The sequence below is a fragment of the Eretmochelys imbricata genome, chromosome 3, assembly GCF_965152235.1.
Source record: "Eretmochelys imbricata isolate rEreImb1 chromosome 3, rEreImb1.hap1, whole genome shotgun sequence".
Lineage (NCBI taxonomy): Eukaryota > Metazoa > Chordata > Testudines > Cheloniidae > Eretmochelys > Eretmochelys imbricata.
The window spans coordinates 24,283,618-24,308,516 of NC_135574.1; the positions used below are offsets into that span (position 1 = coordinate 24,283,618).

Here is a 24,899-nt window from a genome sequence, read left to right on the forward strand (position 1 = left end):
AGTTCATTTAATTTATCTTCAAATTACCTTGACTGGTCTGATGTATATTTCAGTCTTTCTTTTAAACATTTCAGGTGAATGAAACTGAAAAAGAAATGAAACCAATCAAAGATAGTATTGATACTGAGGAAGGACGTACTGAAAAGTATGATCAGAAGTTAAACGAATGGCAGGTAGGGTTGTCTTAAACAACATGTTAATTCTGAATTTAGTCTGGAAGCATAATGTAGTAAAATCTCATAGTAAACAAAGCTGATAATCAATACCACTGAACTGCTTCTTTTTTGCTGATGGTGGCAAATCAACTTGAAGAACTCCTTCCGTTTATAGTCATTTGTAACATTCAAAGAGTTAATCAGGTTTCATATTCTTAGTATTAACTGATAACACAGTACTATCAGTCAAGGCCACAATTTAACTTTGTGAGGGCAGCGTATTTGACATGCATATGTTAAATTATAATTTTAAAAAGTTAATTTTTAAACATTTTCTTGAATATATATCTATATAATTGTTCTAGGTTTGTTGTGTTTGGTAACATTATGTTTGTGGGAGAAAGGGCTTTCGAATTCCACTCCTCTCGACGCATTTCTGATGACATTTGATCAAAATTTCCACCAACAGGATACTTCAAGTTGGAAGGTGGGTGGGTGAACAGCGAGTGTCTCTTGCCATGTTACAAAGGGTGGCATCATTGAAATTCTGATTCTGTAGATTTTTTACAAGTCAAAAGACTCCTTCCTTACTTTGCTGTCATTAACTTGCCCTTGGAATTGCTCCCAGACTATATGGCTTTTTTGTTCTAGTGAGGCAGTGAAATTAGTTTAATTAAATTTCAGAGTAACAGCCGTGTTAATCTGTATTCGCAAAAAGAAAAGGAGTACTTGTGGCACCTTAGAGACTAACCAATTTGAGCATAAGCTTTCGTGAGCTACAGCTCACTTCATCGGATGCATACGGATGCATGTAGCTCATGAAAGCTTATGCTCAAATTGGTTAGTCTCTAAGGTGCCACAAGTACTCCTTTTCTTTTTAATTAAGTTTATAATTCTCCACTGTTAAGTAGATTATCAGAGCTATCTCCTCAGTTTCTTCCAGGTATAGCCTAAAGAGCCATATCTAAATAGCAGTCTTTATTTATGCACTGTTGATTAGCAGTCTGAACCTTCATGGTCAGATTAGTGCTCGTTCACCCCTCCAGTTCACTGGGGACCAACTCTAGGATGGGAAGATAGTTTGTTCTCTGTGCTTGCTGAGTCCTAGGTGTTTTGTTTCGTTGATTCACTCAATGACTATCTATGTGATCGTTATGTGATGTGGAATCACTCACTGAGAACTAAACTGAGATGACCAATTTTGCATAGACTAGTGAGTAGAATTTGAATGATGGTTACTTTTAGTTCTGTTATATATAGGTTCTTATACAGTGCTTCTCACAATAGTATTTGAATGCCTTTCAATAGTGTATTAAGCAACGTGACTAACATTTGTCATGTGTTATGTCAAGTCAGCACTGGCCATTTGAGAGCTGGAGACCGGTAGTGAAAGGCACAAGTATTCCGCAAAGAAATCATTCCCTGAGCCATATAGAGACTAAATTGACCTTTCATGGCACTGGAACTTTCAGATATGTTGAGAAGGACCTGGCGAATCAGATATTCGGGTGATATGTATAGAATTTGTTCAACACTGGATCTATAAAACATTACTGTTCTGTGTGTGTGGTTTTGAGTCCATTAAAATCCTTCAGTGTTTTGGTTTTTTTTTCAAACTTAGCGAAGCACTTGTTCATGATTGAAAATTACATATGAGCCAAATATACATGTTTAAAATGAAGCTGATTTTAGTTGCTTTTTTCAGTTGGAGTATTTCAGCAGTCTTAAAAATAGGCCATTAGTGTAATCTCTTTTACATACTGTTATCACAGTAATAGTTTACTTTGTGCCGTTGTCAGCACTTTGTGTTTGATCAGTTTAATTGACTTTCCTCTGTAGGGGTCATCTGTGCCTACAATAAAAATTAAATAAATTGTAAAACCACAAGAACAAAGAAAACAGAGAGAGATAGACTTGAAAACTACTTTTAATAAGGCAACCACCACCTGGAGCATCCTCTTGCTGTAGGCCACTGTGGCACAATCGGTGCACCCATCTCAGTTTCCCCTCTGTCTAGCCATGTAAAGAGAGCTCTCGCTGTCTAATTCAGACTCCCATCTCTGGGCATCATTTATTCATTCTTAGAATCCTCATAGTAAAACCGTTCTCCCAGTTCCCAGAGTAAAACAGAAAGAGACATGGATTTTCCATTCTTTCTAGAGATATCACTTCAAGGTCCACCCACCTGGTGAGTCTACGAGCAGTTAGTTTCTGCCCTTGTTCCAGAGCCCCACTCTCCAGGCCATCCATCTGAGAGAGTGACCAGTCTCATGACTCTTCTGCTCAAAACACAGTCCAACAACTCAGCCCTTTTCAATCCCTTGGCACTGGCTCTCTAGCTCAGGAAGGTCAGCAGGCTAGTCCCTTTCCTGACTGATCCTCAGGCAGCTCTCACCTGCACCTCTCCTTGCTCTTTCAGCTTGTTTTCTCAGGCATCTGTCCTCTGCATGTTTTCTTGATTTTTCCAGGCAGCTATCACATGCTTTTTCCTATCTTTCCTTTATATGGCCCAGGTGCCTTCTTTTAACGGCATTTTTTTTTTTCTTTTGACATGAATACAGTTTTGTTTTGTTTTTTTAAGGACTGAGAGCAATCTCAATGACAGCAACAGACCTATTATTTTAATACTGAAAGCTTTCCTCTTAAACTTAGCTTGTAACTTAAACCACGTTAAATATAGAAGTATTTTAAACAGTGTCTTAAGGTACATTGTAAAACACGGCAAACCTTAAATATATCAATTATAAACTCGGTATGCTGGGAGGCAGCCAGTTAGGCTCCAGAGCACCTGTGGCTGCTCCTCCTTAAAGGAGTTAGTCACACTGTGACACTACTCGTGAGACTTTTTTTCAGAGTTTCTGGTTTATATTGTTAAAATGTGCAGAACCAAATATCCTTTTACTTTCCCAGAAGCCACACATTTGGTAACTCAAATGTAGTAAATTTTGCCAGACAACAAAACAAACTCTTTGCATTCAATTTTTCAACTCAAAGGATAACTACTGGGTAACTTTTTATATGCTTCTTAAACCATGGACTGACTTACTCATATCTTCTAATGTCCCTGTGGAATATAATTTTGGGGAAAAAAATCACTTCAAATAGCTGGCTTCAGGTTTGTGTCCGAAAGATTTTCCTGGTTTAAAGAGTTGTGGAAATACAATATTTTGTTTCATTACGTGAACTCATGTATTCTCTATATTTTGTTGTAAGGTCAAAGTAAATGAAGCAGAAGAAAAGTACAAGGCCATCCAAGATAAGTTAGAGAAGATAAGTGAAGAAGCACAAGCATTGCAGCCTCAGTGTGTTTCTTTGAAAGCTGATGTACAAGCAAAAAGAAAAGCATACAACGAGGCTGAGGTTGGTGCAAAAACACATTTTCTAATCCTATAATGCTAATGGTGGTGTTCTGAAACATATGCTGTAGTTCAAATTACTTTGTGGAAGTTCTATGGCCTGTGTATATAGGCGGTCAGACTTGATGACTGCATTGATCCCTTCTGTTCTTTATGAAAAAGGCCCCAGTCGTGCTCTGAGCTCTGCCCAGGTGGACTCCTGCATCTATGTGGAGGCCCACTGAAATCATAGTGACTTAAGGCAAATGCAGTGTGAGAGAGTAGAGGGAGTGAGGGAGCTGCCTGCAGGAGACTTGAAGCCTGGAGCAGGCTTGCTAAATGAGCTAATCAGATACACCTTGCATGGAGAGGGAACCGCAAACAGCTGGTTTCTAATAAGATAGCTGAAGCAGTTGTTTGAGGGAGGTGATTCTAGGATGTCCGCTCTGAACAGGACAGTTGCAAGCCAAACCACAGGTTAGTGACCCCCTAAGAAGTCTGTGTTTTTTTTTTTTTTTAAAGGGACTTAGAGGAAAGCACCCTTTTTCTCACCAGTCTCTGCAGCAAGAGCCGTGCCTTGGGGCAGATTTTTGGGACTCTGCATTTTACTTTTGAGTTACTTTCTAACGCACACCCCTGTAAGTGGTGAATGGACCAGCAAATGTGTGGAGTCTCTGTAAAAAGGCCTAGAAGAGGCAGAATAAAGGGCAGAGTAGAGGTACCCCTGCCACAAGAGGGTGCACAAGGCCAAACAGCTCATCCACGTGGAGCTTCCACTTGAATGGAGCCAGTTGTGTGATCAGGACTATAGTGTGCACATCCTTTATAATGGTACTAAAGACTGGATGGCTATTGGGGGCACGTAAACATAATTAGAAAAGGAACTGATAAAATGATTAGCATGAAATTCAAGCTCTGATCTTCTGCTGCAGTATTGCAAAATGGTAAATCAAATAACATTAGTGTTTGTCTTCAGAAAAATAGTAGATGTGTTTAATTTATTCTTTGTGAAGACCAAGTAAGCGAAATCCAATAAGAATGAATATATTCAATGTGTCTAATTTTCTTGGTAGGCACATTATAATCGTTCGAGAACAGAATTAAAACGACTAGAAAAAGATGATGAACAGCTATGGAAACGAATTGAAGAACTGAAAAATAGGTAAATGCCCCACAGCATTTGTAATACACATTTGTGGTATGCGGAGAATGAGCTCTTCAGAATTGGATGATCCAATATCTTTATTAAAAAAACCTCTAGCTTCCAGCAGAATTTAAGGTTTTCACGACTCTATAATTTTGCTTAAAACGCAAAATATAAAAAGGTTGAAAATTCTGTCCTGGGACTGACGTACACACACAGCTGGCTTGTTTTTCTAATCCCTATTAATAGACACTTCAATTGAAAATAGTATGGTCTGTGAGAGAAGAAGTATAGTTCTGAGAAGTGTCGTCTTTAAATATACACTTTTGGTCCAATGTAACTTTTGACAGGTGAAGTTGGAAACAAAATAGAAAAATCTGGCTTTTTGACAGAGCAAGCCTTCCAGGTACGTTTCGCTATATGCAAGGCTGATTTAGCATTTTTACTATAAACTAATATCCAAGATTTCAGTGTCTCCATTACAAAAGCCTTTAGTGAACTGAAACTCGGAGTTCAAGTTGTTACTCTTTCCAGATGTTATATTTTTGAGTTTACTTCTCTTTAAAAAAAAACCAAAAGAACGCTCATAATTTGAGTATTCATTTAAATATCTAGAACCAGATAACATGGCTTCAAACACAGTTTAATTTTAGAGGACACTGACTAAAGCAGTGTTTTTCAAATGCAGCCACTGTGGGCGCATGCGGCCACCAGGGGCTTTTCTTGTGGCCACAGCCTTCTGGGAGCTGATTTCGGGGGGGGAGGGGCAAAGCAGCAGTCCGTCCTCTCCAGGGGCCACCAGCAGTGGTTGAGCCCTGCCCACCTCTGGGGAGACAAAAGCTGGAGGGAGCGGGCAGTCAGTGAGTTCCCCACGTTGCTGGAAGTGTTAGGGTTGGGCTTCAGCCCTGGGGTGGTGGGCGTCAGGCATCAGTCACGGGACTTCAGGCTCTGTCCCCAAGGTGTAGGGCTTTGGGTTCCATTCCCAAGCTGTGCGGTGGTGGGCTTCGGCCCTGAGCTCACCCACCCCATCATCTCTGGCACCCTCTGTCTTCCCCCAGTATCCCTGTAGCTGCGTGTACAGCTACCTCCCTATCCAGAGCTTAATTTGTTCACGGGCTTGCCGGGGTTGAGTAAGTCTGCTATGAAAAGTGCTATTAACAAACATACAAATACCACTTTTCACAGCAGACTTATAGCTAGCAAGTCTTAAAAAACAAAACAAAACCAAAAAGCAAAAGAAACAAAAATAAAAAAGACAAGAATGTTCAAAGCACCTTATTTGTGTTTCTATTTTGTGTAGGTCCAGTAAAGAATAGAGACAACTGTACATTATTTTTATTATTGGGTCTGCAAAAAACCAAACACCCCTATGTAGATAAATTACAATGATTTGGACATGTATATGTGCATATTTGTTTTTCCTAAAGTTAATTAAATATTTTAGGAAAAGTTGTCAGTGTGGCCACAGCAAGAGTTGGTGGCCGCACTCTGAGGCCACCAAAATTTTGTTGAGAACCCTTGGACTAAAGCATGTATTTAAAGCTTTTACCAGGAGCAGAAGTCTTTTAATGTGTACTGCTTTAGTAGTGGTTGTATTCTTGCTGTTTTCTGTCTTGTTTTTAGTGTGATTGGCACCTACTATATTCATCTGTGAGTTTATTTGACACACATTTCTGGTGAAGGAGTGAATTTTTTGGCTGGGGGTGGGGAATTGAGGTTTGATTTAAAAAAAAGAAGAGTTACATGCCCATTTATTGCTCTTAACGGGACTAAATCCTTTGACAGAAGAATTTGAAGCTGTACCATTCAGAAATCTGACCTAGATGCAGGAACAAACACACATATATATACGCTAAGGCAAATGATAAACAGTTGGACAAGAGAAATATAAAACACTTAGACAAGGGCTCAAAAAACCCCAAACTTCCACTTTTGTTCATATTTAACCATACATTAACTGCCATGATTGCCTGTTTCTTGTTCCTCATTTGATCTTTTAATTCTTACCTGTTTTCTTTAAAAGTAGAAAATGAGGATTAAAATAAATAGTTTGCCTTTTTGTTTGTCTCAATTTCAAGACTTCAAGTTACAGAGAATCGACCATTTACTGTAGTTCAGACCAGCAGAGGATGGCGAAAACCACCCCCAGGGTCTCTGCCAATCTGACCTGGGGGAAAATTCCTTCCGGACTCCAAATATGGTGATCAATTAGACCCTGAGCATATGGGCGAGACCCACTAGCAAGACACCTGGAAAAAAATTCTCCGTTGTCAGATTCCTTCCCATCTAGTGTCCCATCTCCAGACGTTAAAATATTTACTGATAGCACTCATGGATGGGACATAAGCCACTGTAGGCAGTCTCATCAAACCATCCCATCCATAAATTTAACAAGCTCAGTCTTGAAGCCAGTTAGGATTTTTGCCCCCACTACACTCCTTAAAGGCTATTCTAGAACTTCACTCCTTTGATGGTTAGAAACCTTTGTCTAATTTCAAGCCTAAATTTGTTGATGGCCAGTTTATATCTATTTGTTCTTGTGCTAACACTGGCTCTTAACTTAAATAACTCCTCTCTCTCCAGGGTGTTTATACCTCTGATGTATTTATAGAAAGCAACAATATCAGCCTTCATTTCATTAGATTAAACAAGCCAAGCTCCTTAATCTCCTCTCATAAAGTAGCAAGTATTAGGGGGTAGCCGTGTTAGTCTGTATCCACAAAAACAATAAGGAGTCTGGTGGCACCTTAAAGACTAACAGATTATCTAAACCTAATCTGTTAGTCTTTAAGGTGCCACCAGACTCCTTGTTGTTCTCATAAGGTAGGTTTTCCATTCCTCTAATCAGCTGAGTAGCTCTTTTCTGCATTTGTTCCAGTTTGAATTCATCTTTTTTGAACACAGGAGACCAGAATTGCACACACTATTCCAGAGGAGGTCTCACCAGTGCCTTCTACAATGGAAATATCACTTCCCTGTCTTTACTGGAAATACCTCGCTGGATGTATCCTAGGATTGCATTAGCCTTTTTCATGGCTGCATCACACTGATGGCTCTCAATGATCAACCAATACACCCAGGTCTTTCTCCTCCTCTGTCGCTTCCAACTGATATGTCCCCAGCTCATAGCAAAAATTCTTGTTCGTTCCTAAGTGTATGACCTTCAATTTGTCAGCTATCACATCCAGGAATATCTGGGCCCAGTTGGTATTAGTAACATTTGTGCTCATAGCTGGACCTGGTACTTTAAAATCTCCCATAATCACACAATTCCCAATAGTATTTGTGGATAGGGATATCTTTAATTAAATATCTCCCAAACGTCTCCCCCAGATTACTAGTTTAAAGCTATTTTAATCAGTTTTGCCAGCCTCCATCCCAGAAGTCTATACCCTCCCTATTCAGGTGGAGTCCCTCCCATAAGAACAGTCTTCAGTCCATGAATGCCTCCTGGTGGTCGAACAACCTCCTTATAGCACCATTTCCTGAGCCATCTGTTGATTATTATAATCTTGTCTCCTCTTCGCTTTCCTCCTTTAGGGACAGGTAGAATCCCACTGAAGATGACCTGAGTGTCTGTTTCTTTAATAATCTTCGCCATCCTGGCATAGTCTTCCTTGGTGTGTTCCATGAGAACCTAACAGCATTATTTGCTCCCATGTGAAGGGACACTTGGATTCCTTCCTGCTCCCATTATGATCTTCTTCAACCTCAGGTCCACATCCTATATCTTAGCTCCTGGCAGACAGCCCATCCTTCTGTTCTCTGGATCAGCTCTGGTGACAGGCCTGTTTGCTGTTCTTGGTAGGGAGTCTTCAGTCACATAGACCCCCTCTTTTCCTGGTGTAGGTGCAATTCTCTGGCCTGTCTCCTTCCTTCTGTTCTTTCTGGTTGCAAGTCATCTTGACTTTTGTTCTCATTTGAAATCTTCTGTGAGTCATTCTCTGTCCTCCTGGGGCTCTGAGCTTTGGCTGTCTTAGTAGACTTTCCCTCTTCCTGTAGGACTTAGCTGCTCTTTTGTTACTACTTGCCTCGCTCCTTCATTTTGCAACTCAGCAAACACATTCCTCTGCTCTCTTTTGCTAGCCTGTCCTTTTTTTTTCCCTGCCCTTTTCTCGTAGTCACATGCTGGATGAGGAAGGTGGCCCACGAAAGCAATCTACCTTCACAGTTATCTGGTCCAGCTTGTATCTGCAAGTCTTGAGTTTTCCCTTCAGCCTCCATCGTCTGCGAAATCGTCTCACACTCCGTTTTTCTGTAGAGCTTGCTGATTTTCAGTCAAATCAGGATCTACTGGGTTCTCCTCAGTAAATGGATAACAGAGTTATCTTTTTGCTTCAGGTTTCAGAGTAGCAGCCATGTTAGTCTGTATCCATAAAAAGAAAAGGAGTACTTGTGGCACCGTAGAGACTAACAAATTTATTAGAGCATAAGCTTTCGTGAGCTACAGTACACTTCATCGGATGCATACAGTGGAAAATATAGTAGGGAGATTTTATATACACAGAAAACATGAAACAATGGGTGTTACCATACAGACTGTAACAAGAGTGATCAGGAAAGGTGAGCTATTACCAGCAGGAGAGCAGGGGTGAGATGGGGAGGGAACACACCTTTTGTAGTGATAATCAAGGTGGGCCATTTCCAGCACTTTACAAGAACAGTAGGAGGGGAAATAAGGAGAAATAGTTTTATTTTGTGTAATGACACATCCACTCCCAGTCTTTATTCAAGCCTAATTTAATTGTATCCAGTTTTCAAATTAATTCCAATTCAGCACTCTCTCCCTGGAGTCTGTTTCTGAAGCTTTTTTGTTGAAGAATTGCCACTTTTTGGTCTCCTCCTCCCTCCCTCCCCCACCCCCCCCCACTCTCCTGCTGGTAATAGCTCACCTTTCTTGATCACTCTTGTTACAGTCTGTATGGTAACACCCATTGGTTCATGTTCTCTATGTATATAAAATCTCCCCACTATATTTTCCACTGTATGCATCCGATGAAGTGAGCTGTAGCTCACAAAAGCTTATGCTCTGATAAATTTGTTAGCCTCTAAGGTGCCACAAGTTTTTGCTTCAGGTATATTTCTCCAAAACTCAATTGTTTTGACCTTAGAGACCAGATAACCCCCTGTGGTCTTGGTCTCCCATGCTGATTACAACTCTCTTCTCTCCACTCCTCAGCCAGCATGTTTTCCTGTTGACTTGATATGTAAATGGGGCTTCCTTTGTGTTTGACTTATTCTGCATGGAAGATCTAGGGGCAGACAGGTAAATTAATGTAAAAGCTTTGTATGTCATCCCTGCTTACTTTAAACATATTTTTAGTATAAGTCACACAACTTGTTGTGTAACACCCATATATATCTCTCGAAAGCTTATGATGATCAGTATGATATAAGCTTTTGAGACTTTACACAACATTTCTTTATAGATGAATACTGTGACAGCAATGTGTGAGGTGTAGTGAGTTTGTCAGGTTTGATAGGAGTTGTTAGAGAACAGGGAACCGTTTACCAGGCATCCAGGGGCTCTTTAGGGTCATAGGCATAGTGTTGATTTCATGATCAAGCTGTGGCATAAGTTCCTGAAAGTAATGCCCTGCTGTACAGTAGGGAGACAAAGGGGAAACATATTTGTTTGATGCATCCACACCTTGCAATAGGACACAAACTTGTTTTGTAAAATGAATGCGACATGAGAAAATTGATAACATTTGTGCTTATATCATAAGGGACTGATTATTTGAGCAGTGTCAGGGAGAATAGATGACACTCAGGTCCTATAACTTGTAATACATCTGGTACAGGTTCTACACATATGGTACTTGTGGTGTTTGAAGGGGGGAGTGTTGGGCAAAACAAAAACAACCTTATTTTGTATTTATTTTTAGTTACAAAGTTTATTTCCATTTTTTCCTATGGGAACTACTTATTGTTATAGAGCACCTGTTACTCAAAGAAAGCATGATAGACGTTGGCATGATGTGCGTTTTAAAACAAACATGAAAAAACCTGATCAGTTTCTACAATATTAAAAATAGATAAATGCTTTGTTCTGCATTGTGCACCTGTGGTAGGTAACCATAATTACCCTTCTGTGTTTCTTAGACGTAGATCCTGCCTTAAGTTATCACACCTCCATATCTAATTTTATTCACTTATCTAATTGCCTGGATTTTTTAGTTTATTTTGGAAATGTTTAATTCTGTTTTTGGTAAGGGAAATTCATCGTTAACAGCCAGACTGTGTGTGGTCATGATCCCAAATAGACCTTGCATTTAGTTAGAAAGCGTCACATGCAGGCCAGACAACAAGACAGGTTTTTCTGCTGTTGAATAATGTTGGATATGCTTGCTTAATAAAACCTGTTAAGTGCTAAAATGTATGTTTTAAACGTTCTTTTCACGATCATCCATTGTGTGTGATTTTAAAATGTTGAATTGTGGTCTGTGTACTGTTACAGTGCTGATCAAGTTTCAGAGTCTGAAAAGCTGGAAACACAGAAAAAAATAGCCCAGTTGAAAGAGCAGTTGAAGATCCTCCATGATCAAGAGGTCATGATGGTTCAAGATATGGATCAATTTCAGCAGGCTGTCTACAAATCCAAGGAAGAACATGCTAGACTCAAGTAAGTTTACCTTTGTTTTTAATTATCCAAGTTTCTTTACAACAAGTGGCAATAGGTGTTCTGCTTCATTACCTGTATTTCAAAGTACTCCATGCAGCACTAGACTTAATTTATTTTTTAGTCCTAATTCTCCCAAAGCACCTTACGATCTGGTACTTCTTTGTCCATCATCCACAGTGAGTCTAAGTTTGAAAGTTCTCAGCACAAAATACAAAATGTGCTGGCATTTAAGGTGACATGCAGTGCTAAAATTAAAATCTGATTTAATCTAAGACAGGGTGGGTGAAACCTGTTTTTTTTTTTTTATTTAAAAAAATCTGACTCTTTTTTAAAAAAATCAAAGGCAGATAATGGTGGTTGTGACTGTAATATAATAAGGGACTTGACATATGTTGATGCTTACTCTTCTCATATTAGTCCTGTTAATCTTCCTTAATTCCCGCTATCTTACTTCTACATCAAAATTGTTTCTTATTGGTGTGTTGTTACCTAGAAGAACGTTTCTGGAAGATGCTGGACTTCTAATTACATTCATAACATGATTACCACTTGAATTCTACTGATATTTCCTGTATGTTTTGTATATCATTTGTTTGTGCAGACTATTTATGAAATGTTGATGATATCCATAAGATAAATGGTAGAACCATATTTATAAATTGCATTTATCAAGCCTCTTCTGGTAAGCTCACATGTACAATGGAACACATGTTCATATTCTAGCTTACACTTCCTTGAGCTCACTTAATATTATGTTACCATCTCTACCTTCACATTTCGGTTCTGAGCCTGTGTACACCTAACATCGAGTTAGTGAAATTCCTTTCTGTAGTCACACTTCTGATATTACTACTATGTACCTTTTGAAGTTATCTTGGAAATCTTTCTTTCTGTTTTTATTATTGATACTCTTGCTTGTGTTGTATTGTTGCTCTGTGCATGTCACCTTGGTACAAATGAAAATGTTTTTCAAATCCATGTACTCTAGAGCAATGAGGATAGTTCAGCATACTCTTCATTTTGAAGCCTAAATTCTTTTTCCAATTGTAACAAGCTTTGTTACGGCAACAAGAAAGTCTGACTGCTAAATTTGACAGCTGATAAAATTTTGTCAAAAGTTGTTATATTAATTAAAGTAAATGTTTCAGTAGCCTTTCCTTTTCTCAGGCGAGAAGAACTTGATGTGAAACAAGCATTGGATTCCAAGCAAAGACAGCTGAAGGAGCTGACAGACAGTAAAACAAATAGATTGAAAAGATTTGGACAACATGTGCCAGTCCTTCTTGAAGCAATTGAAGATGCCTATAGAAAAGGACATTTTAAACACAAACCTATTGGACCTCTAGGTAAGATAGCCCTTGCATAAAGGGAAGTAAAAAGTTTGCCTCTATAGAGTCCCACTGTACACTTGGTCATGTGAACACGGAGCCTTTTTGAAAAGTATTTGTCACTTAAGGGGCATGATGTCCAATTCTCTTAAGGTCTACATTTCCTAGACCAAATATATAAATACCCCAGCCCACTAACTGTCCCTCAGTTTCTCTCTTTTTCAATCTACTGGAGCAGTCACAGAACCATCCTCTACCAAGCTGGTTAGTTGAATGCAAATCGTTTTAAATAGTTTGAATAGGTCTGTGCGTAGACTCAGTCTAAATCTAATTGTAATTTTCATGTAGTTTCATTGTTGAGTTGAATTCTTGCTGTCTTTGGGTCACCCCAGGCCTTGCTGAAGATAGCAGTTATTTTTAGGAAAATGTAGTTTAGGAAATGATCTTGTTCTCCTCTATTCTGTGTATAGGTTTTTATACCATGCTCATCACCGTGATATAATCTGAGCACCTTGCGGTAGTGCATTTAGCAACATATAACTGCATTTAGCATGTGTTTCTTTGCTTACATCCTCTCTCCAGAGGGAGAAGCATGTATAGTGGAGTGTTTTGTTTTTGTAATGTCTTGTTTTTTTATTTTAACATAAATATAGCTGTTACTATGTCTTGTTAGAAAAGACAAGGTCAAAGAAATGTAGTTTCCACTTGGAGCAGAAAGCGGTGAGGTTTGTGATGGTCCTTAGTTCCTGGAGGAGTTCATTCCACCATCTCAGACAGCACCTGGAAAAAGTTCTGTCTCCTCCACAGACAAACTTTTCTCTTATTGTTAAGAGTGACATTGTGCCAGAGAAGCAAAGTTTGTCAACCATGGTCTTCATCCTGGAGCTTTTAGATGATCTCTTAGGTATCCTGGCTCCAGGTCATGGAGTGCTTTGAAGAGAAGGACTGAGACCTTGAACTTGATTTGAAATTCTATGGTAAGCCAGTGCAGAGAGCAGAGGACATGTTTGATATGTTTGTGGTAGCTTGTGTTGCTGCATTATTAACTAGTTGGAGTTTAAGTGGTGAAGGCTCCATGCCCAGGTATATTGCATAGCTGTAATCCAGCTGAAAGGTGATGAAAGCATGAATAATGTTTGTCCTCCGGAATGGGACAGTTTCCTAACCAAGAAGGTATGGTAGAAAGTATTATTTACAGATGCTGCTATGTGAGAGTTCTGTGCCAGCAAGAAATTCAAGAGTACTCCTACACTATAGACAGTATTGACCAATTGTGGGGGTGTATCCTTAACTGACATCTGACTTAGACTGCAGCATAGTTGCAAGCTCTTCATGGTAGAGAATGCTACCATGGAGATTCATGGATTTAGCCATGAACTACTTCCAGAGATTTCAGGGGAAAGGACCCACCCATTGTGAGGGTCTGCTTCTCAAAGTGTTTGTGAGAAGAGAAATTTGCATGTAAGAGAACAAATTATTTATTTGTATTTACATTATTGCTTAGAAAACCTAACCTGAGCTTAAAAAAATTAAATATATGTTCTCAAATGTTTTTTTAAACTAAAACAAAGAATAATGTAGTTACATTTTAATTGCACTTACATATTAAAATATATTTGATACTGTGCCTCTGAAGTCTTGACTTTTGTCTATATTTAGGTGCTTTCATTAGTCTCAAAGATGCTGAACTTACTTTGGCTGTTGAAACTTGTTTAAAAAGCCTACTGCAGGCATTTTGTTGTGATAATCATCATGATGAGAGAACACTTCAGACACTGATGTCAAAGTTTTATCCATCTGGATATCGGCCCCAAATAATTGTCAGTAGGTTTCGAAATGAAGTTTATGATGTCAGACCTAGGTGAGTTCCAAGTTTTGAATAAAATTGCTGCTTCAGAACCTTGATCCAAATGGCTTAATAGTAACCCCAATATATAATGCATTTTCTAATGTATGATCAGGTGAATTTTTAAAGCGGTTTGCACTGTTTAAATATGTACATTTTAGTTTTGTTTCTTTTCTTCTTTTCTCATAGGGCCGTTCACCATCCAGAATTCCCATCAGTCCTTACAGCTTTAGAAATCGATAATGCAGTTGTTGCTAATTGTTTGATTGACATGAGGGGTATAGAAACAATCCTGCTAATTAAGGTAGGACATAACTGCTGTATTTGTTTTTGCTATAAGTTTTAAAATGAATTTATATGCTAATGAGGCTTTTTGTAATTAAAAAAAGGCAACCTGATTGCTTCTTGCTGCCCAAGATACCTATAGAAATAAGGCATTCTTCTTTGAATGGTTGCAGATGTGTATTCTACACATGTGCACAGAGCCAGTGCACTGAAGCTGGAGAACTTTTCCTAGCAGTACCCATAAGGGTGGTGCTTCTGCACTCTGGCCCTAAGACCTTTCCATGGCTATTTATTTAAGGGCAGTGCAGCCCCAATCGTGCTTACATCCTTCATTCTAGAGTCAGAGCTTCCCATGTTGTTTTTTCCTCATTGGTTTTCGACATCAGTTATTTGTAAATAATTAGTAGTTAGTTAGTTAGCTTTCATTTGTGTTAGTGTTATATAGTGCTATGCCCTCGCCAGGGTTTGAGAACTGTCCTTCATGTGAGATGGCTATTCCCAATAACGACCCCCATATTTGCTGTTAGTTGTGCTGAGGAGAGGGGCACATTAGAGAGGTGCTTCATTAGCCACTCCTTTAAAAATAAGACTCAAGTGGTCCAAGACTTGTGCTTAAAACAGCACCTCACTTAATAGGATCAAAGGGCGTCCTGGATAACCCCCATCCAAGAATATTAATGGAACTGGCACATGAAACTGCAAGCCCAATTGCAAAGATTTTTAATGAATCCGTCAACTTTGGGGTCATACCCTATGACTGGAGAAATGTGGATATCCTACTTTAAGAAAAGAGGAAAAAGAGTGATCCAGGAAACTACAGACCCCTTAATTTGACCTAAATTTTGTGCAAGGTCTTAGAACAAATTTTGAAAGAGTAATTAGTTAAAGACATAGGGGTAAAAGGTAATTAAGATAAAATACAACACTATTTTACCAAAGGTAGATCGTGCTAGATCAGTGGTTCCCAAACTAGGAGTGTCGCTTGTTCAGGGAAAGCCCCTGGTGGATCGGGCCAGTTTGTTTACCTGCCGCGTCTGCAGGTTCGGCCAATTTGCGGTTCCCACTGGCCGCGGTTCATCGCTCCAGAACAATGGGGGCTGCGGGAAGGGCGGCCAGCACGTCCCTCGGCCCGCGCTGCTTCCCGCAGCCCCCACTGGCCGAGAATGGCGAATCGCGACCAGTGGGAGCTGTGATAGGCTGAACCTGCAGACGCAGCAGGTAAACAAACCGGCCTGCCCGGGGCTTTCCCTGAACAAATGGCGCCCCTAGTTTGGGAACCACCGTGCTAGGTCAACTTAATCTTTCTTTGAGAAGCTAACTGATTTTCTAGACAAAGGAAATGCACTAGATCTAATCTAGTTGGATTTTAGGAAAGCATTCATTACAATTCCACATGGTAAATTATTAGTTAAATTGGAGAAGATGTAGATTACTATGAGAATTGAAAGGTGGGTAAGGAATAGTTAAATGGGGGACTACAGCGGGTCATAGTGAAAGGTGTATTGTCAAGCACATGGAAGGTTACTAATGGAGTTCCCCATGGATGGTTCTTGGGACCAGTCTTATTTAAAAGTTTCATTCATGACATTGGCACAAAAAATGGGAGTATGCTAATAAAATTTGCGGATAACCTAGAGTTTGTGTGGTATTGCCAATACAGAAGAGGCCTGGAATATCTCACAAGAAAATTTGGATGAACTTTGAAATTGGAGTAATAGAAATGGGATGAAATGTAACTGCAATTTGCAAGGTTAATGGCTTACTTAAAAGCATTTTTGCTATAAGATGGGGACTTAGCAGTTGTTAAGCGAGAGGACGAGAAAGATCTGCGTGCATGGGTCGATTGCAGGATGACTGAGCTGCCAATGCGATGCAGCTGTGAAAAAGGCTAGCACAATCCTTTGCATCTGGTGCATCTGGCGAGGTATTTCCAGTAAAAATAGGGAAGTGATGTTTTCCGTTGTAGAAGACACTGGTGAGATCACATCTGGAATACTGTGTTCAAAAAAGATGTATTCAAACTGGAACAAATGCAGAGAAGGGCTAGTAGGATGATTAGAGGAATGGAGAACCTGTCTTATGAGAGGAGACTTAAGGAGCTTGGCTGTTTAGCCTAATAAAATGAAGGCTTTAGGGAGATATGATTGCCCTCTCTAAATATATCAGAGGGATAAACATCCCGGAGAGATAGGAGTTAAGGGCCAATGTTGGCACAAGAACAAATGGATATGAACTGGCCATCAACACATTTAGGCTTGAAATTAGACAAAGGTTTCTAACTGTTAGAGGACTGCAGTTCTAGAACAGCCTTCTAAGGGCAATAGTATAGGCAAAAAACCTAACTGGCGTCAAGAGTGAGCATGATAAGTTTTATGGAGGGGATATATGATGAGGTTGCCTACAGTGATGTATGGCCCATTTGTGACCGCATTTAACAAATACCTCCAATGGCTGGCGATGGGACACTAGTGGGGAGGGGTATGAGTTACTACAGAGAATTCTTTCCCAGGTGGTTCTCACCCACATGGTCAAGATCTAACTGATTACCATTTTTGGGGTCGAGAAGGAATTTTCCCCAGGTCATATTGGTGAGACCCTAAAGGTTTTTTGCCTTCTCTTGCTGCGTGGGATATGGGTCACTTGCTGGTTTGAACTAGAGTAAATCATGTGTTCTCTGTAATGTGAAGTTCTTAAATCAAAACTTCAGTAACTCAGCAAGAGGCTATGGGACTATTATAGGAGTGGAGGGTTGAGGTTCTCTGGCCTGCAATGGTGCAGGAAGTCCGACTATATAATTCGGATGGTCCCTTCTGCCCTTAAAGTCTATATCTAATATTAAGGACACACCAGAGAACCATCTACAGTTGGAAATTTAACCTGTTACTGATAGTAGTTGATGACAGCAAGTCCGCCTGAACCAGAGCTGAAAACTGTTTAACTGCCTTTGTCTGTTGGTCAAAGCTATTTTCAGCACCCTCAGAAAGCTGTGTTTCAAAAAGCTTTTCTTTAAATGAGTTAAATAATGTTGTTCTGATTTTGCTAGCAGTTAAAATAGTTCTTGTCACTGATTCAAAACAGGGTGGATTTGATTTAAATCAAATTAGTGATTTAAATCATGATTTAAATCACTAGTCAGGAAGACTCTATTTAATCATGGATTTCTACATAAAAGTTCATTCTTGTTGGTTGTTATAACCTTAATACATATTCTTCACAACTCAGAGATATGAGACCCAAACTGGGTCTCTTTTACGGCCTGCTGCCATTATAGGTTTTCCCTTCTAGTGAGAATGGTTTGGTAGATCTCAAATCAATGAAGGCTACACTGAGAGAGACCTCAAGATTTCTGGAATATGCTGCTCAGACTGTTTCACTTTTGTTTCTACTGCTTGTCCCTCCCGTCTCACATTTATCTCCAGAACTTCTTCTCCTTGTCCAGATCTATTCCGCTCCCAACAATCTTCTGTTCATTGAATTCTTTGAAACTTTGCACTTTTAGAGAGAGGTAAGGGATTGACTCTGTGTACACAAATTTGCAGAGGGAAAAAAGGGTTGAGGTCTGTTATTTCTCACCACTATATTTTATTTATTTATTTAGTTAGTTATTTAAAAACATTTTTGCTGTTAACAAGCATGTTCTCTGGAGACACAAATCCACAGTTTGAGAACTGCAAAACTAAACATCTCTGATGGTATCTTCTAGACTTAGCACTGAGTCCCATTGGGTAGCTAGAAAAATTAACCTAAATAATCTATACAGAAGCCTTTGGAACCCCATAAGATTGGGTCCCTAATCCATGAACTATTGGAACTCTTTTACAAAACTTTTCTTAAACATTACATGAATTTATTGTCTCATACTATAGAATTAGAATTTATAATCCCTATTCCATGATGAGATATCTTTGAGCTATAATGTATCTTAATTAAAACTATCTTTAGATTGTTTGTTTTTTCCTCAAAAAGCATTTTATCCAAAAAATCCGATTTAAATAAAATCCAATTTTTAATTTTTTTTTAATTTTTTTTAAAAATCGTTGATTTTTATCCACCCTGGTTCAGAGAGACCCATTGCTGGCAGTTGTTGTCTGTTTCCTAATGTAGACTAAGCTTTGAAAAGCAGTAATATCTGAGACCTTCTCTCCTGCTCCCCCCCCTCCCCCCGAAGTTCTGGTTCTCAGCAAAATAGATACAAGTTTACAATGTAATATGGCGGGGGGAACTAATGGGATTAGCTCTGTCCGGACTGCACTTAACATACTGCTCCCCGTTCAGGGCATCTTAATATCTGAAAGATATAGAAAATTGCAGGGAATGTGGAGAGGAGCAAGAAAACGGTTTACAGGGCAGGAAATAATCGCTTATGAGGAAAGAAACTAGTATTACAAGTTTTTGATTAATTTCTTTCTTCTGATAAGTATTGCTTGGGTAAGTAAAAGGATACAGTCCTCTAAGGGTTTGTCTACATTTAAAATGGTGTAGTGCTTCAGTGAAGTTACTGCCTGCACTGAGGGGTTCTCCCATTGGTGTAGGTAATCCATCTCCCCAAGAGGCAAATTCTCCCATCGACCTAGTACTGTCTACAGTGTGGGTTAGGTCGGCATAACAACATCTCTCAGGGATGTGGATTATTTACATCCCTGAGAGACGTAGTTGTGTTGATATAAGTCCCCAACGTAGCCCTAAGAGAAACTGGATGCCAAGCATACTGGGCTTGGCCTAAACAAAGCTGCATCAGTTTTACTGAAGATGTAATTTTTAAGGTGTTTTGATTAAACCAGTGCAACTTTCTGTATGTAGACAATCATTTAGTTGTGGAGTATTTTTCCAAAGGAAGCAGGGAAAGGTCATTTAATTGAGAGATTTAAAATGCAGCTGTACAAAGAAAACTGCCAGATGAATTCAGTAGATGATCTAAGGATGTATTCCATCTTGAATATCAATATTTTTGTCATCTTAAGACCCTTTAGTACACTCATTGGTCCAGGTAACTCTTAAGTGGGTGGTTTTTTTTATTCCAACTGTAAGGGGCTTAAACTTCTCTTAAATTTCAAATGAATTCTTATATTGTAAACTCAGTTTTATTACTGTTCTGAAAGCAAGAAATACCACGCCTGAGGTTGATAGAAGTCAGTGAGAACGTTGGGTGCTCTAAGGATCAGAAACATAGCATTTCAAATTGCTAGCCATTGTGAGTACTTTTTATGAGAAAATACATTGTTTTTCAGAGTAACCCAGAGGCTCGTGCGGTAATGCAGAGAAAGAGGCCTCCAAAAAACTGTAGAGAAGCTTTTACTGCGGAGGGTGATCAAGTGTTTGAGAGACGTTATTATTCATCTGATAATACCAGGCCAAAATTCCTAAGTAAAGACGTGGAAGCAGAAATAAGGTTAGTATCATGTATTGCTGAAGTATAAAGTATTCTCTCTCAAGGTGTTAGAAGTAACATCTTTTGCTCTTTGTCCTTCTACTCCTGTTTGAGGGGCTCAGGAGTGTTTTATAGCACAAAATCTAAAAAAACCCCTCCCCTCTGCATTGTAGAAAAAGGTACCCCTCTCTTCAATTAACCTATCTTTTCCTGTAGACTTAACTCCATGACAGTACCTGCGTCACACTTCTTTCTTGTGAAGTTTTTTTTCCTCATCCAGACTTATTAAAATCAAGTATATATTTTCCAGAAGTACCTTTTGTAATAGATGCACATTCTTGAGTTCCTTCTTAATTGTTTTGAGCTTGTGGCATGTGGATGTGGCCCAGAGACATGGGATTTGCAGTGGCAACGTACTCTGAAAAATCCAGTTACCTTCCTTTCATTTTTGTAGCCTTGGTCAAAGAGCAAGCCTGAAATGAAAGGTCTCTAAAAGTACTCTGAAAATGGAATAGTGCTTTGATTGAGAGTAAGATAACTTAGTTTTTCTATTCTAAATTAGCCTCACGCCAAATGCCCTTTGTTAAAAGATTTGTAGCTATTTTGTTAGGGCATGTCTGTGCTACAAAATTAAGTCAATCTAATTTACATCCTCATACAGCCACTGCAGTAATTACATTGCTTGTGCATGTTTACACTTTGTTCCGTGTGTCAGTGGTGTGCATCTTCACCAGGAGCACTTGTATCAATTATACTGTCAGTTTCAGGCATTGTGGGATGACTTTTGAAAGCCAATACATCTGTGTAAGCAGTGCAGCACTGTGTAAACTTAATTACCCCGACGTTGACTCTGTGCCTCTCATGGAGGTGGAGTTAAGTTGGCATAGCAGGGCAGTTACTTCGATGGGAGCAAAATTTTAGTTTAGACACTTACCTTGTTAGATCAGTGTAAGGTGCCTTGTGTTGATCTAACTCTGTAGTGTAGACCAGGCCGCAGTCCCAAACATTAGGCATAGCTACGTGCAGCTATATGTAGTCATCTTGATTATTCTGGTTACTTTTTCAAAACAGCAACTTTAAAAGAAAACCAGCATTTACTCTTGAGAGATTTCAGAGGTGGTGGTGGTAACTTCTTTGACCAACTCCAATTAGTACCATTAAAATACTTTATTTTGGGGACTGAGCTATAATGCAGTTGAAGTGAGAAAATACGGCACCGTTGAATTAAAAATGTATTGAAAAGAAATTTTCCTTAACTATTAATACCTAAGATGTTTTTTTTAAAATTCTGTGAGTTCTAATAACAACTTTTTGCTATTTAGGGTATGGTTTAGTATTTATATTTTTCTCCATTTAGATTATTGAAATAAACCAGTCAGCTTCTCTTACGTTCATAGCCAGTTTCTAGTCCACTTACTTTTTTCAAGTTTTTAGTTGTTACCAAAATGCTACAATATTTCTGTTGCAAATTCTGTGAGGGGAGGGAAGTGGGTTTTCTGTTTGTTTTTTAGTCTCTTGTATTATAAACATTATATTTTTATTAATTCTTATACTATAAAATATTATTAAACCTTATATTGGGATCCTGCTTAATCTGTTGTTCCTTTTTAAACACTAAAGCCTATATTGAATTATGCATGTTTTACTGCAAAAAGTGTTTTTTGCTATGGTCAGCTGAGATGCTGCCACTGCCATTTCCAGTTATGAAAGCTATATATGAGTATTTTGTCCACTATATATGAAGGTTAACTAGCGTGTCTGTTTTGCGTTTTAATTTACTGCTCACTAACAGTGCCATATTAACAGTCCTGAGGACTGAAATCCTTCTTAAAAAGAACAAGTGTGGGAGGTGGTAGGCCGAGTTTCTCCATACTGACTTAATTACTTTGCTCCAACCAAAGTTCTATCTGGTCTTAAAGTATACTAGCATTTTTAGAACTAATAACACAGTTTAGTTCAGGTACTTGGCCTTTCTGCTAAGGCTGCCAATAAGGGCTTTTAATGAGGTGGTGGTTTATTTGACATGAATGCAGTACCCAGTAGGGACTGAACAGAGACTACTAAATAGCTATCGGATGATAACCAATTATGAACTAGTGAGCTAATGATAAAGCGCTCAATCTCCCTATCAGTCATTAGAGCCTGTGTCAGAATTCTTGTTTTATAGCCATGGTTCAGTCCATTTGGTAGAATTTGTAGTTGGAGAGCATATAATCTTATAATAAATTGTATATGTTAAGTCACTTGCAGAAAGAAGTTGAAAACAAAATGGCACAGTTGTCAACATCTCAACATCGTTTACGTTCCACTGAAAATGAGACGAGAGAAAATGAAGATTATCTTAATCATCGTCGTAGACAACAAAAAGAATTACAGGTACAAATACGTAATAGACTGCTAAAGTCAAAAATGCATCTGTTTAACCTATTGTATTAGTCTTTTTTTAAACAGTACACTTTTAAACAAGTGATTTTCGCGCACATTTATTTTGGTGGCTTTTCTTTTGTTTAAAAATGTGCAGAGTCTCAGGCTCTAGTGTCATTAAGCGTCCTTGCATTATGCAGCTAGATTTATGCTAGCATGTTTCCCTTGTTGTTCTATGAATGCTCACTACAGCATATTTTTTATTGATTTTTTTCCCTTTTTATGTAAAATATTATTAAAAATTAGGGTTTTTGCTTTCCTTGGGAGACCAATATAATAAATACACCTCTACCCCAATATAATGCTGTCTTCAGGAGCCAAAAAATCTTACTGTGTTATAGGTGAAACCGCCTTATATTGAACTTGCTTTGATCCACCAGAGTGCGCAGCCCCGCCGGCCCCCCTCCACATCCGGGAGCGCTGCTTAACCGTGTTATATCCAAATCTGTGTTATATCAGGTTACGTTACATCGTGATAGAGGTGTACTGCTTTCTAGGATGTGTATTCCTGATCTTCAGTCTAATTTCTTTTTCTTAATTTTGTCCTATTAATCCTTGTATATGCTTTGTTCAAACATAATTAAGTTCTCTTCCTGTTTAGCATTTGCATCCTTCAGCTGTTTGTGTATTAATTTTGTGACACTTCCTAGGGGTATCCAGGGTAACAACTATTTTTAATGTGAGGAAGCCTTGTCTGTATCTTCCTCAGGTCAACTCCTTGACTCTCCAAGCCACAGGCCACACAAGCTCACAGGCTCTGCTGTCCCTTATGCAACTAGCTGTAGGCATACTCCAAACCCCAAATCCTCCGAGCAGTCCCCTGCAACGTTAAGCCCCTTATCCATTGGACATTCACAGAATTACCAGACCCACTGTTCCCAAAGGAACAGTACACCACAGCTTAACACAGAGCTGTGTAACAGACAATACTTAGATTCATTCATAGAGAAAATCAAGTGTAAATTTAGTTAATGAAGACTATAGATTCAAATGATAACAAACAGAAATACAGTATACCCCCGATTATTCTAATAGCATAGATTCTGATAATCAGGAGTTTGGATAATCAGGAGGGCAGGAGCCATTCATCCATTCAGCAGTAGGGTGGCCTTCGCCACAGCCATCTTCCTTGCAGTCTTGTCTGGGGGGTGGCTCTGCTCTGCCCCCACTTACTCAATCCCCTGACTGGGGCTGCAAAGGTCTCTCTGCAGGGCTGGTGACACCCGAGGGAGGCTGCAGTCCTGGTGAAGCAGAACAGAGACCCCCAGCCAGAACTCTACTCTGCCCCACCAGGAACACAGCCATCTTGTACCTTGCAACCTCCAGAGGGGAGTCACCAGTCCTGTGGCAGTACAGGGAGCCCTTTGAAGCTCTATTATTATGGTTCTGTTGCTTGCTTACTCCCATGACAGTAGCCTTGCTGGACCCATTCCCTGCTGCTGGGGACTTGTTGTCCTTCTCTCATTTCTGGCCAGGGTGCTCTGCTTTATTATCTGAACCTCCACATTATCTGAATTCCTTCCTTGTCCCCCAGCAGGATAAATGATACAGGCTGTATTTCGTGCTGGGGGACAAGGAAGGAATTCACATAATGTGGAGGTTCAGATAATAGGGTTTTGGATAAATGTAAATATATAGTATTGGAAACAAAGGGTTACAAATAAAATAAAATTGTACCACACGTACTAGTGTCTAAACTCAGCTAATAAAATGCCCTCTTGTCTTATAAAGTACTGCTTGCCCCAAAGACTGTCTCACAGCATTCTTCAACCAGGATGACTGAGATCTACCTTACATGAGACCAAGCCTGCTGGTAGCCTGTCTTCCCCCCAGATGAAGGATGCTAGGGCATCTTTGTGCACCGCTAGATATTGTAAGACCAGTCCTTTGTTCTTTACCTTTAAAACAGACACCCCACCTCCCACTGTTCCTGTTAAGTTTCCTCCTGAAGTCCCTACTGTCTCAGCATTGGCGTTTAATTTTTTATGCTAGTAGACTTCTGTTGTAAAAGACACAACAGAAAGCTAGGGAGATAATGGTATTCCTCCTCCTGTCTGGGAATCAGTCTCAGGGCATGCGACTGCTACAAGGCCTGAAGAACATAATTTCTTTATCTATATCTGTATATTTATAGATATTATTTGCATGTACGTTTCGCAGAGATTATGATGACCAGTGTGATAAAGGCTTTCAGCAGAAACCTTGAGAGACACTTTGGTAAACTAGAGTGTAAACACCTCATCAGGGGATCTCTGTAGCCCTTATGACCTCCTGTGCCCTCTGCCAATTGGCATCACAAATGGTCCTTGTTCACAGATATCTTTCCTTCCCTCCACATTCCCTTAGTTATTGCTTAATCGAGTTTTGCATATTTAGTTACTTTTACCTT

At 39.3% G+C, this 24,899-nt stretch overlaps 1 protein-coding gene across 3 annotated transcripts in view; it reads left to right on the forward strand.

Annotated features, from left to right (window-relative positions):
• SMC6 (structural maintenance of chromosomes 6) overlaps positions 1-24,899 on the forward strand; it is an 83,785-nt gene that overhangs the window by 13,077 nt on the left and 45,809 nt on the right. For all 3 annotated transcript variants that reach the window (XM_077812498.1, XM_077812500.1, XM_077812499.1), the window contains 9 exons: positions 75-173; positions 3,369-3,515; positions 4,564-4,652; positions 11,095-11,259; positions 12,427-12,605; positions 14,247-14,448; positions 14,623-14,737; positions 19,947-20,107; positions 22,327-22,462. In XM_077812498.1, coding sequence (XP_077668624.1) covers positions 75-173; positions 3,369-3,515; positions 4,564-4,652; positions 11,095-11,259; positions 12,427-12,605; positions 14,247-14,448; positions 14,623-14,737; positions 19,947-20,107; positions 22,327-22,462 — 1,293 coding nt within the window. The remainder of the gene's footprint in view (positions 1-74; positions 174-3,368; positions 3,516-4,563; positions 4,653-11,094; positions 11,260-12,426; positions 12,606-14,246; positions 14,449-14,622; positions 14,738-19,946; positions 20,108-22,326; positions 22,463-24,899) is intronic.